Genomic DNA, 2,566 nt, shown 5'->3' on the forward strand with positions numbered 1-2,566 from the left:
GGCTTCTAGCTGATTTGCCGGGGCTCCTGACTCCCACACCAGCATGTCAGTTGCCCTTCGGTCCTCAGTATTTGACCTGTTGGCCATATATAGTACAATTAGTAACTGGGGACATTCCCTGGGATTCACTTGTCTTCCAGAGAATAGTCTTTACTGCTTGCTTATGTGTTCATTTCCTTTCAGATCCACCTCGAACAGACAGTGGGAGAAACATGGTGCCCATTGTTATCTGCATTATTCTGGGGGTCCTTCTCTGCTTGGTCTTAATCATTCTGGCTGTGCAGGTGCGAAATGCCAGAGCACAGAAGAGAGGTATGTCCCAGTGAGTCTAAATGGTATAGAAATACCTCTCTGAAGTTGCAGTGAGACTTATAGGGTGTCAGAATGATGAGGGAAATAGTGGAAAAGCACTTATATGAGGGTGCTCAAACCCCAGCCTGTGGGCCAGATCCAGCCCTCAGTGCTGTGTTTTCCAGTGATCAGATGGGGTTTTCTATGCATCCTGCAGGAAGTTCTGTGGACTCTGGCCTTAATCACTAGATCAGGCATGCAAGGTAGCACAGGGCATAACCCTAGTGTTGTGGGGCTCAGGCAGGGACAGCATGGAGCCCCTAAGCCTGATTCCAGGAGGGCAGTGTGGCACAGAGTCCTGCACTGTCTACACCAGAGCTTTCCAAACTGTGTGCCGCGACACATTGTGTGTCGGCGACAGTGTGTAGGTGTGTCGTGCGAAATGCAGAAAATTTTGCGGAAGGGCACCGTGGAGCTCCCTTACTCGCGTCTGCTTCCCTTGGCCCCTCCCCCGGAACTGAATTACTGTGTCGCGAAATGATGCATGTCTAAAAAGTGTGTCACCAACATGAAAAATTTGGAAAGCTCTGGTCTACACCCTGCCAGGATCAGGCTCTTGCTGGGTGGAGGCAGGGCAGAGTTGCAGGGCCAGTTCCTGGCATACAGAGCTGGCACAGGGCCTGATTCAGCCTGCAAACTGGCTTTGTGCTATTCATCTGACCAATGGAGGCAAAAATGTGATCATCGATGACCTAGAACAATTGGGTGGAATACTGTAGAAATGTGTGAGCAGATAGATGTGTGAAAAACAGCTCTGAGCAACACTGGATAGTGAATTATACTCACTGGTGTCACCTGTAGGATTCAGTCCTACAGACAAATGCATCTTCAGCTACTACAACTTTGGAAAGCAGAGAAATAAGTGTTGTTACTCCTGGAAAGCAAACTTCATGTTGGGATAGGAATTATTGAAGCTGCTATGTGGGCAATAATGTGCAGTAATGAAATGAAAGGAAAACAAATATTTCAAGAGGAGAGATTTTGTGATGGTGGAACAGCTAAAGGAAACATCTCTAAAGAGGGGATGTCTTTTTAAAGGGGAAACATCAGTTGTCTAGACTGGGATATTTTCTGGGCTGAAAAAGAAGCAAAACTGCAGATAGGACATGGGGAAGAGAGAGGGTTTGATTATGTTTCCTATGTCCTGTTCTAATAACCACAAACTCTTTGCTTTCAGCATCCAAAAAATTCATGAAGCCCGTCTCTGAGGCTGTGTATGAAGAGCTTGATTACAGCCCAATGAAGGAGAAATACGAATTATTTGTTCATTCAGGTCGGTGTGTTGCATTCCTAATACAAAGTCACTATCTGATTCACTTCCTATCCTGAGATCTTGAACTAGGCCTAATTCCCTGCAGTTTTCAACCCCCAGAGGGCTGGAATGCTGCAATCACTGGTTCTGCCATGAGACCAGCCAGTAACTGGACTTCTGTCAATGAATGCCCCACCCCGCTTATGAACCAGATGTTGCTAGTCCCAGCTCTAGGGACAATTTCTGTCACATTGTCCATGCTGCAGTTTCAGAGTATAAGTGTGGGACAAGAAAGCATCTGTTTCTAGGGCCAGATCATTTGAAAATGGCTTTGGAACATTGGAATAATGATTATTCACTATCCCCTTCCCTTTCCTACAGTGGTCAGTGATCTGCTTGCATGAGTTCACTTTCCCTTGATGTTTCTTCCACCATCATCCTTTCTCTCCCAGTGTGGCACTGATTTAGTTGTATGGCAGAGGACAGAGACTAAAGGGTATAAACAGATGTCACCAAGTGAAGTTGATCAGTGTGGCAGGATGCGTCTCATCAGAAGCTGATCTGGTTCAGTGGGTAAAATGCATGTTCCCCATTGTCCTGCACCGATCAAGGACAATGATCCTGTGGGGCAATGGTTGATGTGTTTCTCACTTACATGTGGGGAGCTGGAGGAAAAGCAGGGGCAACATTGGACCCCTGCAGAACCAGATGGGGCAACTGACAACTGATGCCCAGGAAAAAGCCAACCTATTAAATGGGTACTTTGTGTCGGTCTTTCATCAGTCCCATGGGACGCCCATGCCCGCTACGGGACAGGGAAGTCCGGGTGAGGGTGATCCCCTGCCCTCCATTAATGCTGACTTTGTGAAGGAACATCTTGAGAAGCTGGATACCTTCAAGTCAGCCGGCCCTGACAATCTTCACCCCAGGGTACTCAAGGAGCTGGCGAGCATCATAGCCCAG

General features: G+C 47.4%; 1 protein-coding gene across 1 annotated transcript in view; it reads left to right on the forward strand.

Annotated features, from left to right (window-relative positions):
- LOC102386743 (antigen WC1.1-like) overlaps nucleotides 1-2,566 on the forward strand; it is an 18,694-nt gene that overhangs the window by 10,571 nt on the left and 5,557 nt on the right. Inside the window, exons 11-12 of the mRNA XM_014518682.2 lie at nucleotides 184-312; nucleotides 1,529-1,624. Of these exons, the coding sequence (XP_014374168.2) occupies nucleotides 184-312; nucleotides 1,529-1,624 (225 nt within the window). The remainder of the gene's footprint in view (nucleotides 1-183; nucleotides 313-1,528; nucleotides 1,625-2,566) is intronic.

Source organism: Alligator sinensis, unplaced genomic scaffold, assembly GCF_000455745.1.
Source record: "Alligator sinensis unplaced genomic scaffold, ASM45574v1 scaffold161_1, whole genome shotgun sequence".
In the NCBI taxonomy this organism is placed as follows: Eukaryota; Metazoa; Chordata; order Crocodylia; family Alligatoridae; genus Alligator; species Alligator sinensis.